The 18,570-nt window shown below is 38.6% G+C and overlaps 2 protein-coding genes across 2 annotated transcripts in view; both read left to right on the top strand.

Moving 5' to 3' along the window:
- Positions 1-784: 784 nt before the first annotated feature.
- Positions 785-8,238, top strand: flj11011l (probable ubiquitin-conjugating enzyme E2 W-B). The gene is made up of 6 exons (XM_026363412.1): positions 785-810; positions 1,634-1,725; positions 4,067-4,169; positions 5,536-5,691; positions 5,785-5,860; positions 5,955-8,238. Exons 1-6 carry the CDS (start codon positions 796-798, stop codon positions 5,966-5,968), a joined length of 456 nt encoding a protein of 151 aa, XP_026219197.1. The 5' UTR covers positions 785-795; the 3' UTR covers positions 5,969-8,238.
- Positions 8,239-9,329: 1,091 nt separating this feature from the next.
- Positions 9,330-18,570, top strand: part of stau2 (staufen double-stranded RNA binding protein 2) — a 78,895-nt gene continuing 69,654 nt past the window's right edge. The window contains exons 1-5 of the mRNA XM_026363393.1: positions 9,330-9,407; positions 11,165-11,372; positions 12,146-12,276; positions 13,238-13,397; positions 16,062-16,197. Coding sequence (XP_026219178.1) covers positions 11,174-11,372; positions 12,146-12,276; positions 13,238-13,397; positions 16,062-16,197 — 626 coding nt within the window. The 5' untranslated portion in view covers positions 9,330-9,407; positions 11,165-11,173. The remainder of the gene's footprint in view (positions 9,408-11,164; positions 11,373-12,145; positions 12,277-13,237; positions 13,398-16,061; positions 16,198-18,570) is intronic.

The raw sequence follows: 18,570 nt of genomic DNA, 5'->3' as shown, positions 1-18,570 counted from the left end.
ATTCAGAGTTCCAAGTGTTTGTTTTAACATAGAAATGTGCAGGTAAACATCATTTATACATGTTCAATGTAGATACATATTATTGTATGATGACCTCAGAGATCCTATCAAATCATCATTTAAAGGTGCATTTACAGACCAGCTTGAATAAATTGTCCTAAACTTTGCATACTGATAGATGATTACGCTCTGCCTTGGTGTGCAAATGGAATAAAAAATATTAAGTATTGAACATGAGCTACTTTTATGGTTTTTGGCGATTACAGCTAGTACTTCCATTCCTAGTGTTCCGTTATTGTTGGACCTATTAACAAATGTCCAAAACGGTGTAATACTAAAAGGAATCATACATTTACAGTATAATTAAAAAATTAATTTTACAACCAATGTGTTTTAATAATGTACAGTAAACGATAACAGTAAAAAAAAAGACAACTTTTAACATTTAAAACATAAAAATAATGAAGCTTGATCTCCATTTTTAAATAAAATATTTTCTCAGTATTGGATGTTACGCTGGATGGGGGACGTTTCCAGGCCATCGCTCACTGAACAGAGATCATTGACAGTTCCTAATGTACGGCTGACATTGGTGGGTTTTAACACATGGTTTATTCATTTATTATTTATGCGATTATACTGCAGGGATGGTAGACTGAGGGGCGACAGGGGTCTCAGGTCTCAGGTCTCACAAAACGTCAGCGGGTTGTTTTCTTGTGGCAGCAACTTCTCGTGTCACGTGATTCCCTGACGTCTCGTCCTCCACTCTGCGCTTATGCAGGGGGGGTTTCCAACATGGCGTCGATGCAGGTAAGAATACAATTGACAGCGATCGCATATTTAGAGTTTATCCGGCCTTCAGTCTGGCTTTCCCCTGTGGTTTATTAGTCACTTCATCAATGTCATGGATTTGCTCGTAGTAATGATGACAGTAAACTAAAAAGAAATGACAATTAGCACAAACTTGTGGTTTAGCGTTAGCGCTTGGTCTATGCTAGCAACACAACTAAGCCCGTCATCAACAGCACCAAGTCAACCCTAGCATAAAAAAAAAGTAGCCATCTCTACGGCCATGAATGGTGGTGTATTTTTCCCTCCAACACCTGGAGGAGGACTTCAGGGGGTGTTGTGTTACCAGTTATATGTTAGAAGAACATTTTTAGCAGCTCTGACTACTAAGTTATTTGTCTGTCGCTGACGTTAGCAAGCTAACGAGACAGTACGCAGATTGACCCGTTTCCTGTTGAGCTGAACAGGTGCATCGCTTTCATCTGCTGGCTTGAATCGAGATGAAAGCTGTCTTATCTAAAAAGCCATAAACTAAGTTCATAAATGATTTCACTGCTGAGCTACAAACGCGTTTATCAAACATTAATCTTTTCATCTGTCACAAATGGTTTGATTTTTATGTCCGTAATCTTAAATAAGTCAGGTCACTAAATGTGGAGTTAGCTAGTCGTTCGCTGTAGCTCTAATATCGCCGTCACGGAATGAAGCATTGTTAAGGACGTTTTACATTTTTTAATAAACACACGCAGCCAATATTTCCCCATTTTAATTTGTTTTTATTTGATTTGATCTTTATGGTTTGTACATTGTTGTGATGGAAACCGAAACACATTCTCTCCAACAGAAAAGGCTACAAAAGGAATTATTAGCCCTGCAAAATGATCCACCCCCAGGAATGACGCTCAACGAAAAAAGTGTACAGAACACCATCACGCAGTAAGTGTTTTATTTCCAGGTTTTATGTGATTCATGTGCTCTGGCTTGACCAACGCAGTAACATAATCACCTTCATGTAACCTACCCACAGTAATCACTTACTCATTGTTTGCATCTGACAATAAGTCTTGTGTGGCTGTTTTATCACTGTGTCAGAGTAGTGTGATGCACACGTCTGGTACCACGCATACAATAAAGGGAACTTTTGCACTAGCAGTGCTTGGAGGTATTAAGACGCAAAGTTATTGCAGCCATAGCAACTGGTGAGGAAGAACTGGGGTCATTCCGGTTACTGGCAGCTGTGGCCCCTTACTAGAGTACCTCTAATGTACTCTGTTACTAGTCATCCTTATAAAATATTTATCGGTTGGCATACAGGAGTTGTGCTAGGGTAGGAAGGAAAAGAGGTTGCGTAGTTGACCTTTCTCTCTGAGTATATTGGTGTTACCTTAAACACCCGTAAATGCTCCGATTGTGTGAATACCATTGCGTCCTGTTGGCAGTAAGGATGAACTGAGCTGTAGTGCTGTAAATGGACTCGAGGCCTGCAACACTGACTTTGAAAGTTCCTACCTTGTCGTGGTTTTCAGAAAGACTTCCAGTGTCATTTCTGCAGTTTTCTGCTGTCTTAAAGAGACAATACATGTTACAGTGCTTGTGGGTAGTTTAAGATAATCTTGTAAGAATCTATTATGTCACCACCTCTGCCACTAGATGACTGCCTGGTCGGATTGAATGAATGTTGTGTGTTTTGCATGACAGGAGTCTTCCAACCAGTTTCGCTGGCTTGTGTGTTCACTGTGCAACCCAGGTTGCAAATGGTATGCGTGGGTGTGCCTTTTTGTCTCAATACAGATGTCAAAAGGATAGTGATTGACAGTAGTCGGGAACCTTTTAATCACAAGTCATTATGAAGTTAGATGTACAGTAAATGTTTCAATTTGAGATAACCACATCAAACAAAATAAGAAAACTTGAATGTCTTTTGGCGACAATGCTGTGCTATGATTGTGATAAGGTGACTGTGGTTTTAGTTTTGTAGTGTTTGTTTATATAGTACACTGTCTCTGGGTGCTGATTGTAGATTGCAATGTCTTTTACTTGACTGTGTGATAGTGTCGATGGATTAGCTTTATGACGGAATGAATCAGCCATTGCAAACAAGTAAACTGCTGCATGAAAGCACTGTAGAATCTCTCATATCAGTAATCGGCTCGCCCCTTTCCCCCCACCTTTACCGAATAGCTCTGTCATTTTTGTTGACTGGATCACATAATCACCAGGCAATGGGGAATTTGAGCAGTGTCCTTGGATTCATTGTGTTCCCTGTATTCATTGTGGGTTACATCAGGTGTAACACAGCATCATGTACAGTCAGGAGAAAAACTGAGCTACCTTTAGATACTCTGACCTTCTGTGGGTTGAGGTTTTATAGAGGACTGACCTCGTAAATGATCATGTGCCCTGAGGTAGATTTGAAAGACACACAAGATTAGAAACCTGAACAACAGCCACAAGTCTCTTTGGTGTCCTATCTGTGCTGCTCGCCTAGAAGAAATTGGGTCAAAGATTGTGATGCTGCCATTAGTGTTCCTTTTTCTTCTCCTCCTGAGGTTTCTACTGTGAACAGACATTCCTCATAAATGGTCTACTTTGGACTGGTTTACCACTAAAGCTACATTTGTACCCTGAGTTGTAGCCATATCGAAAAAGTAGATTGTCCTTCATCCTAAGACCTAGGATCATGGCTCTGAATTTGCCTGTTATCTTCCCTTCTGAACAGGACATTGAATCTCTAGCTGCTCAGTCAGCACAGTTCTGTAGCTAGACAACAAAAGCAAAAATAGATTTTGTCCATTGGATCAATAGAGTATCACATTATTACTAAAGCACTGTCATAACCCAGATGAATATGGAATGTCATTGCAATGGGTCACACTAAAAGCTTTTAATTACACACTTACTTACTTGTGTATGTTTTGAAATAATGAATGAAATATGAACAATGCACGTCATTCTGTAGATTGCTAGCTGATCTACATTCAAATAACATGTAAAACTCGCTAACGTTGTTAAACAAGACTATTTGCATGGCAATCAAACAACCCTGCACTGCACAAATATTCATAGTTTTTTCCTAAACCACAATAACTGTTGTAGTTAAAGGAGGTTTAACCTGAAAAACTGACTTGACGGGAAGAATTAATGTTGTCCATTGACAAACGTATTAGGTGTAGAAAATAAGTAACAAAATAAAAAAAAATCTATCTCTCAAATAGTCTTCTAACACTAAACTTTGGAGTGTATTGGTTTATATTTAAATATTGTACCTTCCTTTTAGGTGGATTGTGGACATGGAGGGAGCACCTGGCACACTGTATGAAGGAGAGAAATTTCAGCTGCTTTTCAAGTTTAGTAGTCGATATCCTTTTGATTCACCTCAGGTAAGCAAACGCTTGTAAGTATATGGCTGAAGCTGAGGCTTTTTAGGAAGCTTTGTCCTCTTCTCATGTCAGAAAAGGCCACGGTGTGCTGTCCATGTACTGGCTTGTCTTGAAAATCTACAGTGTCTCGTGCTTGATCAGAGACTGAAATTTACAAGAGTATTTAAGCACCTTCATACACCTATTTGGTGTACCAAGTGTGCAGGTTCCTTTTAAGTTAAAATCTATGACCTATGTAAAGAATCCTCCTTATGGATTGTCTGGTTAACAGCAGTAATCACATGAAACACACTGGCCCTGCAGTTTTTAGTGGAATTGATCTCATCTGGGAACACAGGAGCCAGGATTCACGGACAGACACACCGGTACAGAGATCTTGCTGGAGCCATATTTAAAGAGATTGGTTTAACTCAACAATCTTGTTTCATTCATCAGATGCCTGTACACATAGTCCATGTTTTGGTGTGGAGGATATGACATAAACTTAGCTACTTAGCTATTATCCTCTTAAATAGGAAGGAGAGACTGTCAGAGTGGTCCTCTGCTGGACTCCTCACTTCAGTGTAAGCTGCTGTAGTGCATTATGCCCATGAACTACTCAGTCTCAGTTGAAACCTTTTGTGCTGACAGCTTGTGGTTTCCATTTCTGTCAAGACCTACAACAGCTGCCACACATACTTATTTCTATTATATGGTCAAAGGAAAAACTGCTTTGCTACTGAAACATATTTAATTTGTTAACCCCACTGTACTTATGCTGACAAGCTGAAATTTTATAACCTTGTGTCACAGTTAGTATTGTTTTGAAAAATCACTGTGCTGCAATTAACGCACCATTTTTTCTGTAACAATTTTTTGTTAGTGTTTTGGTCAATAACATATTTAGAAAATAACAATATTCCAAAGTTACACTGAAAAATACACAAATCGACAACAAGTAGAAAACATTAGGAGCCACCATCTTGAGTTTCTGTTTTTCTTTTACACTTCCTCTGTCTAACTGGTTATTCTGAACTCTTGTATACTTTTAATGGTTAACATTCTTTAATGTCTGTTCTTTTCTTTGTGTTTTTTTTAAAGAACACATATATGTCTAAGTTTTTTGTTCCTCTTCTTCTTATCTCATCCGTTCTGTCCTAAATCCTCATGTGTGGTGCTATAGTCTGACCTTAATTTAACTTACTTGAAGACAAACTTTTTCCCAAGTTGTATATTTGACCACCAAAATTCCCTCCATTTAGTCTAAAATATAGAATTACCTTTGTTGCATCATACCGCCCAGCTCTACAGACTCATCATCATGATAGTAAGAATAATCTTAATGACAATAACTACCTATGCGTTTTTGTTTGTTTCACCGACACAGGTAATGTTTACAGGAGAGAATATACCTGTCCACCCTCATGTGTATAGCAACGGTCACATCTGTCTGTCTATTCTAACGGAAGATTGGTCGCCAGCCCTCTCAGTGCAATCAGTTTGTCTTAGCATTATCAGCATGTTGTCCAGCTGCAAAGAAAAGGTAGGGAACCTGCATGCCTGGGGCAGCAAATGATTTATAAAAACTATATGCTCCTAAAATGCTCGATCTAAATGCTCGTTTCTTTTTCTGCAGAGACGACCACCTGATAACTCCTTTTATGTAAGAACGTGTAACAAAAATCCAAAGAAGACAAAATGGTGGTATCATGGTGAGTGTTGTGAACTTTGGTTTTGGTTGGGGCAGACAAGTAAAATGAGTTATTTTAAATATATGCCATTTGAATTGTTTATTTGCCTTCACAGATGATACATGCTAATCTACAAAGTTTGTAATGATCGTAGAAGAAAGAAGTCCTACTGACCTACGTAAAGCACTTTTTAATCATTCAGTCTCTGAACTCTGACCTTTGACTGGAATAATGGACACCATACGCTGGAGGCTCTTAACTGCATTTCCCTCACGGGCAATCGGATGCATGTTTTAGTCGGTTGTAACATAGAGAACGAAAATAAAGGAACATTACACCCGGGGAGGATCAGCAAGAAGGTGATAGTAATGCAGTGAGCGAGCAAGTAAGATGGATTTGTAGTGAGATAAATATAATTCCTGTTTAAGATTATTATTGTTACTTCTTTTTTGTTTGTGTGTGGGCGCTAAGGTCCTTGTGTTGTGCAATAATAACTGATGGATGCATGCTTGGGCCTACAAAGAGAAATCCAAATCTAGTCATTTTCTGGAAGGGATCTGACCATCATAACCCCAAGAAAATGCTTCATCTGTTTGTTTTTTATTATTATTATTATATGCACTGTGAAAGTCTAGTTTAAAAAGGCACTATTAGTACATTATTCCCAGCTTACAGTTGAACTGTAAGCAGTCCACTTATTTATCAGGTTGAAAGGTTTTAGTTTGTAACCACTGAATTAAGAATAGACCCAATTCTTCTTCTTCATCTTCCAACTTGAGACCTGGTTGCAGTTCTTCCTGCTGTTGGACAGAATGTCGGTACAGATGGAAATAAAACAGATGTGATAGATCTCCTAATCAGCTGACAACCTCAGTGTGCACATCTTCTCATGAAGTTGGACTGAACTTGTCATGTTAAGCAGTTCAGCCTGGAAGATGTGCAGCGGCCTCTCTTCCGTTTAAAGAATGTCTGTAAGAGAACATTGTCGCATGATGCATTTTTATTTGTGTGATGCTTTTTTTTTTTTTTAAATCTCATGCTTTAATCTTCTAAAATGTTTGATTTTAAAAGTCTTGACTTCATTTTTTGTACTGTTTTTCAGCTAGCTGAAACTTTACTAAGGGGGGTTATTATTTTGATGGGTCAGTATAGTTTGTTTTCTTTCTTTTGATTTTGTATTTGTCCTTTTAATTTAAATATTTCTTTTGATCTCCAGAAAGGTAGTAAATGGAAAGGAGAGTCTTTGTAGAAGTCATAAAGAGGAGGCTTATGCGATTTCCCCTGGTCAGAGTTTTGGCTCAGGTACTTTTTTCAATAAAGAGATCACCTCTAAAAAGATACCTATCAGATATTTTGAATTTAGCTATATTTTCACCAAAAGAGACTGTTATGTTGTAAACTTATAACATGTCTGAAAATATTGTACATAAGTCTTTGAATTGTTGGATGATGTGAAAGAAATTAGCAGAGGACGTGTTTTACTTTATAGCAGAATGGTAATAGGAGTGCTTTATTTCATTGGAAGTTGGTCTGCATCATTTGCTAACTAGGACTTGTACAGTCAGCAACAAACTCTACAGTTGGTTTAAAAAAAAAAAAAGAAAAAATGGAGTAGTTTTACAGAAAGGGTGCATGCGATTTTAAACCCTACTTTTTCTTATTCGCATCTGACATTGTGACAACTTTTAGTCTTTCCATAACTTAGGTAATGGTTTGTTGGATGGATATTCCAAACCTCACCTCCAGAGGCTCTTTGTCATTTCAGGCTGTAATCACTCCATTCCTGAAGAAATGTTTTATTGCCATCCAGTCAGAGATACTTGAATTTTCCATCTTGGGTTGTTTGTCTTGCATTTGCTTTTTTCCAGGGTCTAGCAGAGTTTCTTGAATGAACTTGAGTGAATGTGATAATACTGTATACTGTAGAGGAGATTACCACAGCACACCGCTATCTCAAAACTATATTGATAACTTAAGGACTTAAAGACATCTATTTAACCAGTGAATAGTTTTTGGTTTTTCTTTTTGTTTTTTTGTTTTTTATGGTCTTGTCTGCTGCCACTGTTCAGTGAGGAAAAATCTGGTCAGACTGAAATGATTGTTTAAATGCAGTCACAGCAGCATTTGTGCGGGGACAGAAAGCCTTCACTTATTTGAAATACTTGCTAGTGAATATGTTACATGAGTTTGGATGTGACTTTTTTTCCTTCCTAGAATCCCCCCACCCCCTTTTTTTTCCCCAATGTATTTTGAATTATTCGCTTGCAGGTTGTTGTGAGAAACACTAACGAGGGTGAACTATTTATATTTGAAATTTTGTTCTGGGATGTGTAAGCTCCATGTAATAGGTGCCTGTTCATTTTCATAATCAATAAAAGCAAAGATTCACTTTTATTCAACTATGCTTTGCACAGTGTTTAAATATGAATTATCACTGTTTATCCCTTCAGTTCTAAATTAAAACAGAGAAAGTAAAACATGTTTTTATAAATATACTTAATAGTGTTTTGGATGTGTTCAGTGTGAGCCCTAAATTATTTTCTAAGTTGTGAACTGCTTATTTTAATACTAACAAATTTACATGTGTTGGAATGCATGTATAAGTGTATGTGACATAAATAACCTACTGTTTGCATGTGTGTAAGAAGATACAGTTTTCCCCCTCTAAAACAAAGCTCACTAAGATATAAAAAAGAAATCTGGTTTAGTGGCACCATCTATTGGCTTAGCTAGAAAGTGTAAGCCTGCCAATAGATCTGCATCTCCTGGTACTCCTTCTCAAATCAGGTTCCCACTGGAATTTAGTTGGTGCCACTGCAGCTGTGGGACCCCGGGATGATCATCGATATTACCTGAAAGCATGAGCACTTTCTGTCCAGGGAGCTTCATCAATCAAAATGAAGTCTGTGAGTGAGCGACAGGGCCTCAACTCCATGCTGAACACCTGCCCTGCTGCAGTGCCCTTGGTCTCTCATGGTGTTACCTGAATCCTACCAGCAGCAAGGAGTGCTGCTGTGGAGCTGGTAATGTGTTCTCCTTCTCTGACCGATGCAGAGCAATAAGCAAATTAATCTCATAATTATACTTAATAAACCTCTCAGAGGAAAAAACAAAACAACCAAAAACAGGTCAAGTTATTGAAAAAAGATCCCAAGATCGGGTTGTATGGATCAGATGAAAAGAGGAAAACAATTTAACCATGCTAATCTGCAACCTGCAGAAAACAAGTTGTAAAAGGTTTATTTTGTTTGTGAATCAAAGTTAAACTAGGCACCAAGAAAGCACACCAGGACTGAACCATTCCTATAACCGCGGGGGTGGCTGATTCATTTAAGCTCCACCTCAAACTCTAATGATGTTGAAGTTATTGGTGTGTAATATTTAACACCGACAAAATAAACTCAATGGACTGTACATATGATAAATTAAAATGACCAGTCGTGTACCTCTAATTGGATACGTTTCCATTTGTACCCAAAAAATAACGTGGTCTGTCCCCTGTTCCATCCAGTTCTCTTTAGTGTTTGCCGATGTTGGAGGTGCAACTGGGGTCTGGCTCTGGACAAAGGTAAAACATACCCCAAAATATTTGTCCCTTTGTTGTAGGATAGTCTCTGGATTATTCGTCATGCTGTCGCCAGCTCGTGTATGATGTTGAGGTGCACTGAAATTCCCCAGACTTTTCGTGGAGGAAGGGGCGGTTGGGAGATGCTAGCAAGAGGGGTGCTTGGCCGATCAGCCATGATGAGCTTTAACCGGCTAAACTAGCGTAACTGGAGGTGGCTATATAGTGTATATTCATCAGGAGAAATCCCAGTGACTTATTCATGACAGCACGAATGCTTTCCAGTTCTGTTGGTGTGTTTTTAGGAGCTGACATTTGTAGCAAATGCCGTTTTCTCGTTGGCAACGTTAGCTTCCTGCTAAGCTGGACACAGTCGAAGCTGCACTGTAAGTTAGGTTCAGGGGTTGCAGACAGCCCTGTAGCTCTGTCAGTCCACCCAACCTCCATATTCAAGTTCCTATGTAACACAACCATGCATTTAGTTTTCAATTTAGTATAGTATCGGCGTATATTAGGTTGTAAAAGTAAAAGAAATGCTACAACTGTTGTAGCCCCGAGAACCTCAGGGGCACGCAAGATGCAAAACACAGAAGACAGTCTGATTCTGTGCAATGAATTAAAGTCACTCACAATGGTGCACAGTGTGTTTTATTTGTTGAAAATAGTCGATATTAGTGGCATTTTGAACATGCCACTGCTCTGTTGATGACACCAGCGCAGCCATGTCCCTCTGCTGTAAACAATGGCTATAGGTAACACCCCTAACTTTGATTTCAGGCAGGTTTTTATTTCGCAGTGACATGACGGCTACAGTGTCCAGCACGTGAAGTGTCTAGGTTCAATGAAGCTGTTTCATTAAGTGTCCAAATGCAAGACACCAGAGGGTCTGATCTGTGCCTGACCTTTGGTCTAACCTCTGTGGGGTTGTTGTAAGAATTTCCCTAATTTCCTCTCATTGACTGCTATGTATTAAAGTGACCCAACACTGGGGCCATCTTGGCAAGATGTGGTGGTACAATTTGTCCTTACTTAATTGAGTTTGTACATGAAGATTGCATGTACTCAATCCTCAGATTTTGCAGATGAAAAACACATGGTAGCATATCTTGTTCCTTATGCCGGGTAGCCACAGGCTGTGACCTGTGTTTAATTTTTGTTCGCCAAATATTGCATGGGTGCATCAAAAGATAAAGAAGTTGATGTGTGTTTTGTTAACTTTTACCATATTGTTGGACTCTTATCTGCTGTTCTTATTATACTATATTTACTTGATGTAGACTGATTTAGACCTGCATGTACTTACCTTGTGTCTCAAGTAAAATTTCACCGAAGGTCCATCGTCTTGTTCAGGCTGCTATCATAGGATTCCCTTCTTTTTCCAGGGAGCTTAGCAGCAGTAACATGAGCAAAGCTCCTTCAAATAAAGGTTCATTGTCTGGGTGTATTAGCTGCCAGTGGATCAGAATGTGAGATAGGCCGATAGCTGTTCAGTTTAAAGGCTTTGCCTACTGAAATCTGCCATAGGACAATGAAAAGCCCTTAAATTGTGCAAAAACTAGTGTGAATTCAGTGAGTTATTCCATGCATGATTGTGTGGACTAATGCTTAATAGCTAATGATGCAGTGAGTGATGTATACTTCCATAGGGACTCAAGTTATTATAATTTGATCATTTCCATGAAATAAGTCAGATTTTTCTCGTTATTTAAAGTGGGATTATTGCACCCTGAAAAAAGTTGTTAACTGGTGTCATTTTTCAGGTATAGAGCATGGCTCAAGTGAAAGTACAGACCTCAGCACCCCCGGCTGGTCCTGGCCTCTCCCCCGGAGTTTCCCCGACGGCCATGGCCAGCCCAGGATCCCTGGGTCTGCAGCCCTCCGTCAATGGCACAGGCCCGGCCCCCACACCCGCCTGCCCTGCTCCTGCAGTCGGATATGGGGACGCCCCTGTGTCTGCTACACTGCCAGGTAGAGTGGCAACACAATGTTGTGGCAGTCAACAATATTTTTGCTTTAAATATTTATGATTAGATTCTGTATGAACTATGTACATCTCATCAGTATGTTCTACTTTTGAAACTTTCCAGTGTTGCCGATTTCCCCCTTGTACTGCCAATGTGTAAAATGTGTATAGCTATAGTTTTCCTATATTAGAATATTATTTTTTTGTCAAAATGACAAACGTGCATAATTTAAAAACACTATTGATCAGATTTTCAGCATTTTCTAATTGTTAACACTGTAAATTGTGTTCCAGTGCTTGGCACATAATATGTGAACCTATTGGTTAATGATATTTCTTATAATTAAGTTTACTGCATAATAAGCCGTAGTCTTGAATCACATCAAGCCTGTAAGAGCTTGTTGCTTGCAGACAAACCAAAACATACTTGAGCTACTGCACATCTTTTGAATAGGGAAGAGAACTGCATTCGTCGTTCACAAATTGGTTCATTTGCTTTTAAGTGGTTTACAGAATTTCTTACTTGCACGATAGACTTGATAATTGCGTGTGACATATGTTATGCACAGCATTCCTGAAAATGCTGTACAAAGATGCTTATTATAACATTTCAAGATCCCAATGCATGTCTCATATCATTCATTTGAGCTGTCACTCATTCATATGAGACAATTAATTAAATCAGTAAGGACATTTATTCGCACATATGCTATAGTTATGCCTCTGCAAATATATCCCTGCTGTTGCTCAGTATGTTATGCTATGTGCTTGGTTTCAGGCCCGCCCCAGGAGAACATGGCAAACCCTAAAGAGAAAACTCCAATGTGTTTGGTGAATGAGTTAGCCCGTTTCAATCGGATCCAACCACAGTACAAGCTCCTCAGTGAGAGAGGCCCTGCACATGCTAAGGTGAGGCGAATTACAGAAATCCACACCTGTACATGGAGAAAATTTTTTTACTTTACATAATGATTATAAGCATAGTGCTTAATGTGTATAAAACCCTCTAGGGATCTCAGAATATGAGAAATCTAGTAGTCAGTACCAATACCGACAAAATACCACAATACTTAATATCATATATGTTTCAATACCACTTCCAAAAATAAAGTATTTCCACATAACCTCTATTATTTCATATTGGTAACAAAGATTACATTATTATTTCATTCAGAACACTATAGTACCAAGAAAAAAAACAATTGCTGCACACATACACAACTAAACATTAGCCTATGTGAATTTTGTGTTCACAGTTCACAAACACTACATTCGAAGATATGAACATGTTTGCTTTGCACAGACCTGAATGTCTATATTTGAAATGCTTAGCTAAGTTTGAGATACTTCCTCCTTTTCTCTTTTTGAAAAAGTTGGCATACTTGCTTTTGGTAGTACATAACTTGCTGCGTATCATCCGACAAAATATCTCCTTACACAACATGTAGAGTCCGTTTTGTTTTTTCTTCTTCTTACAACTTGAGGTGGTCTCTCCTGTTAGAACTACTTTCCTTTCTCTTTGTGCTTTTATCACTAAAAAAGTAGTGATTCACTAAACTTGTAGGGTTATTATGGTGACCTACAACAGCTGTTGGTACATTTAGTACCACAGAAAACATTGGTATCTGTAGTTTGATATGGACTTGGTACCGAAACATTGGTTCATGTAACAAACGTTAAACTGTTTTATCAAAAGTGTTTGACATGTTTTTGAACTGACGAGCGATGATTTCACATTTTTGATTTTGTTGCTTTAAGAAATACTGTTCATGGGAAGTACATCTAGCTCTTACCAGATGTGTTCCAGGGTGGTGGTAAAAATGTAACTGCTGTTAGGTAATATCTTTCTGTCTGCATGTCACTGTTCCAGATCTTCACGGTGCAGCTGACTCTTGGGGAGCAGGTGTGGGAGGCGGAGGGCACCAGCATTAAGAAGGCCCAGCACTCCACAGCTGCCAAAGCTCTCGCCGAAAGTGTACTTCCCAGGCCAACACCCCGCTCCCCTAAAGCGGATGTGAACAGTAACCCAGGTACTGTTCAGGTCTAGTTTGAGTAGTGCATTTATATGAATAGTATTAAACCTCCTCTCTCCCTTCTCTATATGAAAATCTCTCTCTGCTTCTAGCTGAAAAATACATCTGACAGTTAAGTTCTGCAGTTCCCATTTTGTCATCTTGAGGACTTAAGGAGGAGTAGGTGGACCAAGACTACAACTTCCATAGTATGAACAACCAGATGACATCATCTGAATTGAAAAACCCTTTCAGATAATGTTATGACTTTTTCAATGTAGTATTTTGATATGGGGAAGGCAAACAGGAGGCTAATATCATTCATAAACATCTACGCCTTAAACTAGATCATAATGAAGAAAGGTGGCAGTGGGGGAAGTTTTCCCCGCAATGTGAATGCTTTAAACTTTTAAACAGTAGATAGTGGAAAAAAGTTAGCTGTGGAATTACACTGACAATGTGGGTGCATTATCAAAAGCTCATTGTGTAACTGAAACCACAGGAGAATCTCAGTATGAAGGGTAAGAGCATCAGCATTTTTCCTCTCCTTCATTTTTCTTCCCCAGTGTAGCATATTGGCAGGTTTTCCAGAGAGTAGAGACATAAAATATGATGAGTTACTCACTGGCAGTGCTCTTATTGCATGGATTTTAGTACTCGGATGTCAAAACACAAGTTCTTGTGCCCTCTACTGTTCCTTTATTTGTGGAATTGGAGTAGCGAGAGACCTCAAAAATAGTCCAATCCTTCTGTAGTTCAGAAAGATAGTTTAGTCCCATCAGAAAATTGCAAAACACTGTGATCTTTTAATGCATTTTAACACATTTTGGTTCCACTTTACCATTCTGAATCCAGTGTCAACTTTCTTTTGAACTTAAAATGACCTGCCATTTTTATTATTTTTATTTTTCACCCGTCTAGAAATGAATAGCTGCTACATTCATGTTGTGTTCAATGAGCTTTAAAAAAAGTTATGTTATCAATTCTGTAGGCATTACAGGAAGAGAGCGTGTTGCCTTTCTGTCTCCATTTATAATAAAAATTTCAGTATTTTCTGAATGTTCACCCTGAGGAGTGTTACTTGCAGACGTAGCTCTCAATATATTTAAATCAGGGGTCTCAAACTCAATTTACCTGGGGGCTGCAGGAAGCAGAGTCTGGTTGAGGCAGGGCTGCATCAGGTTTTCCACAAGAAAAGTTTTGTTTAAAAATAAATCCTTAAGTCTTTATTTTTATTTTTTAATACGAAAAAAATAAAAACATAAAACATTTATAAGAAAATAAATCACTAATAAATAAATAAAATAATAATAATGAAAATAATAATAATTGGATTCCTCTAGTCGGCGACTATATGTGGTTTTTTTCAGTCTTCCATCTGCTGTATTCAGATTCCAATGTCTGTATTAACAGTTCTTTAACCTTTAACCTTCTTCTGAACATGAATTGAACATTGAAGAACATCAACTGTTCTTCTCTTGTCTACTCTTTGCTGCTACAGATCTGGCAGCGCTTCCTCTCCCATTGTTGAGCCACATTTGGCTCGAGGGAGGAAGCAGTTGAGACCCTCAGTATGGTTTAAAGATGATCATCAGTAAGTCTGGACTTGTACTTGGACTTATTGAAATTCAGCTCAGGGAAGCTGGGGGTCAATTCTTTTAAAAACTGTAAATAGCGCGACGCAAATAACAAACAATAACCCACAAATAACGCTGCGACCCTATAATTGGTCCGGGTTACCGAGGACTGTTATTGCCGATGGACAGGTGTCGCTATGTGACTGCAGACTACATTAGGCTGCATTGAGTTCCTTACTTTTCTTTTAACCCGCCGCCAACGCATCACTCTGACTTATAATTTCTGCTGGGCAGCAAGTGTTGTGAACGCAGCGCGCTGGGATGAATGTCCGCGTGTGCTTCGTAGAAACGAGGCTGCTAGCTAGGATGAAAACTCTCCATGGCAACGCTGCTGTCACTCATTGAGAAATGTTTCTCTGCTTGGATTAAGCCCGGCCGATGTCCCGCCCCCGAGACCCATACCCCCCCGCCCCCGTGATTGGTAGGTTCGTTCAGCTCTGCACCAACACTGTATAGTGTCAAACATATCAAACTCGCGGGCCGCACTTACATTAAACTTTCATATTAAGGCGGGGGCCACAAATTATTGTCCCACGGGCCGCAATTGGGCCGCGGGCCACGAGTTTGAGACCCCTGATTTAAATGATCCATCTTCCGAAAAAAAGCTGGTACAGATCCTCTTGGTAAAGCCTACTGAAAGCTGATGTTATCTCTGGCCAAAATAATTCTGCTAGCCTCATCTTACCACACAAGTCCTCTGTGGTATTGTAGTAGTAAAAAAACCTCAAACCTAGTTCTTAATTGGATTAAGAAAACACTGGAATATACTTATGCAACATCAGTGGGGAGCTGTGGGATTAGCAGTGCATTCATCATACAAAAACAGACAGGTAGGAAAGCACTACAGTTTTAAGGTAGAATAAAGAGCTCCTCATTTTTGTCATTTTGTTAATGTGAATTGTGAAAACTATGTATAACTTGTAAGTTCAGTTGGTGCATCTGTGTTTTACCTGTCTTTTCTTTCTGGAGTTTTACTATTTGTTGGTTCACTGTCCCCATTTTTCCTAATTTCATGTTTTCTCTTGTTCTTCACTTGCTCATATAGGCAGTATAACACCTACAGTGGAGCTAAATGGTCTGGCCATGAAGAGAGGCGAGCCAGCTATATACAGGCCTTTGGATCCGAAGCCCATGCCCAACTATAGAGCTAACTACAACTTCAGAGGGATGTTCAACCAAAGGTGAGTGCCCTAAAGTCATCTCAGCCAGCTGCCTAAATCATTGACCATTTCCACAGTAAGGTCAGTCTTTTCAACACTTTTGTCCACATCAAAACACCAAAAGAAAGTGAACTCTTTAGATTTATTTATTCTGCTCCTTTCAGTTAACAAACAGCCAATTTTTGCATTACACCATCATTTGTTATCCTGCAAAATCATCATAAACAAATACGAAAACGACAAATACAGTTGTTCAGAAGTTAGTACCCTTTCTTTTAATTCTGTGTGAGTATAAAAACAATTGATCCACTCTAGAAAACGTTATACAGGGTACTTAAAGCTTCATAATGTGGAAAGGAAGGTTTCTAAACACAGAGGGAAATATAAGATTTGAAATTAATCCGACTTGCGTATAGATGCTGCCTTCATATAGTTTGCATTGCCTCAAACAGCATTGTTTCTTTGATCCCTCCGGCTCAGATGTGTGTCAGACGTGGTCCTCCGCTCCATATGTTTCCTGAACTGATGAATGTGGTGCCCTCACGGGGTCTATTTGCACTCAGTCTCTGTCAGCTTTCTTTCTTCCCTTCATTTTTTTGCTTCACTGGAGCCATCTCGACATTTCCAAAACCCATAAAAATGCCAGAGATGTGCAATTAATGAGCCTCTCTCCCTCAGTGAAGGAATGCTATTTAGGATTTGGGATGTGAAGTTGGCTTATCCCACAGGCTTATCCTTTGGACCAATTTTATTGAAATATAGACTTAAAATAAATACTGTTTTACCATAGTAATTTGTAGTGTTATTAGTTTTGTAAACATTATGATATCATCTTAAATACAGAAACAAAGTGACACAAATTGTGGTCATAGTTTAGACAACTTGAGTTATGTCACTTCAAAGAGCACACAGATCCTGGGAACATCACAAATTTCATTAAGGCAGTATTTATCCAGCTTAGTTTAAAGTGTGTAGTAATTTTCAGGAGATAGTAGACTCCCACCAGATGGCAGTGTTTCCTCATTTTGAGTCCTGAAGCTAGCTTTTTTTGAAGGTGGTAAAGCACCCATTTTGTAACAAGCAACTTAGGACAGTGATGCATATATATTTTTTATAATCATGAATCTCTGCAAGGAATGTACAAGATCTGAATGCAAAGATTAAATTTAATAAACAGCTGGAAACGAGGAAGCATGTGAAGCATGATGAGTGCATCTGTTTTGCTTTTTACCTATGTTTTGCCTCATTTAAATCCTGTAGTAAGAGTTTGTGATGCCAAATATGTGGTATTTCATTTAAAAATGTGCATATGTTGCCAGAAAATGTCTTTGATTCAGTTGCAGAGTTGGGTAACTGAGTCTAGTCAGCAGACAGTCTAGCAGCTGGCTCACATCTTCTATTTGATCCATGCAGGAACAAACGGGGTGAAAGACAAATGTCTGTGGGGTAGAAGAGAAAACCTGCTTTCCAGCGTCTGTCTTTCAAAGTCATATGTCACAGTGATGAGTTTCTAACAGGCAGGCAGTATCTGTTCTTTATGGTCTGTTTTGTTTTCTTATGCTTTTTTTTTGTAAGCAAGAGAGAGAGGGGGGGGAAGAAAAGGGTTAGGGAATGTGTGTGTGCCTTAAACACAGAATACACACTGTAACATTTAACTTGTTTCAACTTAAAAACTCAAGGCACAGGGCTGCCTTAACATTTTACATCAAGTCTACAAATTTGTTCTTCTAGCACAACTAAATCTATCTTGACTAAGTATTGTATGCTGTGTAAACTAATGTCTTAGTTTGTTTGATTTAGATTTAGAAGAAGTTGGGTAGTTGCTCAGACTTAAAAAAATATAATAAAATAAATAATAAACCAGTTGATCTAATATTTAAAATACTCCCAATTTTGTTATCTCATACACCCTCTAAAATGTTCTCGGTTACTTTGAAGAAATAACTCTTCAAATCGAGTAAAACAACCATGATACTGCATCTAACATAGTATACTGGCTTCTGATTGAGCCACGGTGTACCAAAATGAATACATAGCAGTCATGTTAAGCTGCACCGAGTGGTTATAAAAATTGAAAAAAGTGTACTGTGGTAGGGAATGAATGAAAGAATTCAACACCAACCTCTATCATGGTTCACATAGTTTATACTAGTGTGAAAATAAATAACTGTGATCTACTGTATGTGTGTATTAAAGACACATAGCAAGTTTCCATCATGACAATTTTCTCAAAAGAACTTAAAAAAAACTATATTGTATGGGGATGACAAATGACCAATGTATGCTTGGAAGTTGACTAATATGCTAATTTGTTTACCATTGTATGAAATTTAACAAGTTGAGTGATTAATTTAACAAGTTGAGTTAGTACAAGTTGAATTACCTTGCAAATAC

Source organism: Anabas testudineus, chromosome 2 (genome assembly GCF_900324465.2).
Source record: "Anabas testudineus chromosome 2, fAnaTes1.2, whole genome shotgun sequence".
In the NCBI taxonomy this organism is placed as follows: domain Eukaryota; kingdom Metazoa; phylum Chordata; class Actinopteri; order Anabantiformes; family Anabantidae; genus Anabas; species Anabas testudineus.
The sequence above is the reverse complement of the archived record's forward strand: the minus strand, read 5'-3'. Positions and strand labels throughout refer to the sequence as shown.